The 2,643-nt window shown below is 37.5% G+C and overlaps 1 protein-coding gene across 1 annotated transcript; it reads right to left on the bottom strand.

Annotated features, from left to right (window-relative positions):
* Window positions 1–680: 680 nt before the first annotated feature.
* LOC128215813 (uncharacterized) lies at window positions 681–2,643 on the bottom strand. Its single transcript, XM_052922421.1, has 2 exons — window positions 2,494–2,643; window positions 681–1,441 (listed from the first exon to the last, which is right to left on the bottom strand). The coding sequence occupies exons 1-2, from the start codon at window positions 2,543–2,545 to the stop codon at window positions 972–974; spliced, it is 522 nt and encodes a 173-aa protein (XP_052778381.1). The 5' UTR covers window positions 2,546–2,643; the 3' UTR covers window positions 681–971.

Raw genomic sequence — 2,643 nt, 5'->3', positions numbered from 1 at the left:
CCTACACATTTATATTCGAGACCTACCATGTTGGCCCTACACAGTTATATTCGAGACCTACCATAACGGCCCTACACATTTATATTCGAGGCCTACCATAACGGTCCTACATATTTATATTCGAGACCTACCAGAACGGCCCTACACATTTATATTCGAGACCTACCATAACGGCCCTACACATTTATATTCGAGGCCTACCATAACGGCCCTACACATTTATATTCGAGACTTACCATAACGGCCCTACACATTTATATTCGAGACTTAGTCCCGACCATTATTCCTTCTATTTTCATATATAATATACTGACGATGGATCAAACCGAAATAAGTCGAGGAGTCAAGCACCATTGCCGGTCCATAATACACAAATCATGCGCAAAACCTTATGATTACCTCGAGGTCATAATTACACGCCGATAAGCGTGTTCCAATATAAACGAACAATTGCCAGGTGATATATATCTATTTAAACCAAACAAACTTTTCTATTAATTCGCTGTACATGTATATTGTTGTTTTTTTCGTTCGAAACATCGGATCACTCGAGGTTTTAGTTCAGGCATTGATGTCTTGAGCGATCGCAGTTTTACTGTATTTCTCGCTACGCATCTGTCGTTACTGATTATTATAAGAAATTACCATATATTTTATCAATAAAACATACGAACATCTAGTAATATTGGGACGTTTTATTCAGTTTTCCAGATTCCAGTTCAAATTAAGCGGTTTTACGGAGTGAGTTTGATAAAGACAGTAATAATTGTAATATGCAGCTTGTTACATTTAGGTTGATTTAAATTGCATAAATGAGTCGTACGTGAAGAAGTTTAAAAAAGGTAAGAAATGCAATTATAAACATAAATCATTACTATGTAATTAATGACTATGTAAGTATTAACAGTTTTTATACTCCGAGTGTTGGAGTATTGTTCACAAAGACTTTCTCTTTATAACATTATAACATATTATCCAATAAAGTTTCCAAAATCGGACCAGTGAAGCTGGAGTCGGTTGAAGAAACAGCCGGATATCCCGGTGACATACTCCAGTTTACCACCCTCCAGAACAGAAATGGACGTCGTGGGGATCCCACATGTTCCAAGCGATTGCTGATTGTTTGTGGTGAAGGTGACACTAGATACGTAAGCTTCCCCCGTCAACTTCGCTCTCTCAATCCATTCGCCTGGTCCAAAACTGTATACAGGCGTCCACGTTTGGTTTGTCGCACATGCTGGGTTCCAGAATCCGTGCTGAGGTGCCCACTGTCCGTTATACTGAATCGCCAGGGCAAGCAGGTATTGGCCACACAGCATTCGTATGGCGGTGATTCCTGTGTGGTTCCAGGCAGCCGAGTCGTTGAAGCGGACGAGAGAGTCGTGGGTGTTGCTGCTGCCGATTGTAGTACCCCCAGTGATGATAGGGTGCGCGGATCTTGCTGGAAAAGAAATAAGTAATGGTGATGACATGAAGTACATTCTTAATGACTAAGAATGGGCGGAGTGAGCGTAGTGAGGTGGTATTCTAGTGTTTGTTAGAATACAACCTACATTTACAGCCAAATAAATTGCAGATAGGCAATTATTAATCATTAAACATAATCATTAAGAATTTCGACTTTCGCGGGTGTTTAAAGGTCCGCCCACTGCCACTCATCCGATACACAATTCTTAGCCAGTTAGATGGCCTGAATTAGAATCTAAATGAGTAAGCAGGGCTCGTTCGCTACTCTCACTCAGCCCATTCTTAATCATAAAGAATTTAATTCGTGTCATCGTACTATTGCATAAATGAAGTGATATGAACATGAGTTTCCTTGGTATGTGTTTCTATTCCATGAATCAGATAATTGATGAGATCTAAATACATTTAAAAACAACAACAAGCAAGTCGATTTCGATCGTAATCAATGGTTACTCTAGCTTAAACAGAATGGTTTAAGGTTAAGGGTCGGCAGCGATGCAAAAGTCGATTGAGGCACAACAACTTTGTTTAAATTTAAAAAAAAAATCAACTTCTATTTAGATTTGGAGTTCAATATTTAAGAAGCATGACCCATATATCAGGAGCAACATAAAAAACTGTAAATAAGGGTTGAGCAGTTTTACGAACTAATTTGATCAGATTTCCAATCAAAAAGCATTAACGTTTTCCCGGAAATGTCTTAATACAAAAACTTTTTCATTTTTTAGTCCACAAATTAACAAACAACATACCTAGTCAGTAATTGGCATATCAGTTGTCGAGACTTTGTAAAATCTTCATTTTATATATTCAAGACATACCCATTATTTTACGTGCCTCCTTCTTTGAAGTTTTAGCCATTCAAGGGTTTCATATTCCGTGTATTTAAATACCGCCTTTAACTAACAACATTTGATTTGTCCAAAATTCACAACCTCCCTTATACAGCAACGCCCATTTTTTTACAGTATATCTGTAAACCCTAAATTAAATTACATTTTTGGAAACAAATGGTTTAAGACTTACCGTACGTAACGAAGCACAGAACTGCGAAGGCAATCGAAAGTTCGGCGTTCATTGTGGTGAGTTTTTGTATAATATCAAATGAATAAAAACACAATGTACAAAATAGATAACAATTTGAAGCAACTTAATTATAAGTAATGCGTTTACTTA

This window comes from Mya arenaria, chromosome 14 (genome assembly GCF_026914265.1).
Source record: "Mya arenaria isolate MELC-2E11 chromosome 14, ASM2691426v1".
NCBI lineage: Eukaryota > Metazoa > Mollusca > Bivalvia > Myida > Myidae > Mya > Mya arenaria.
This window is presented reverse-complemented; position numbering and strand designations above follow the sequence as displayed.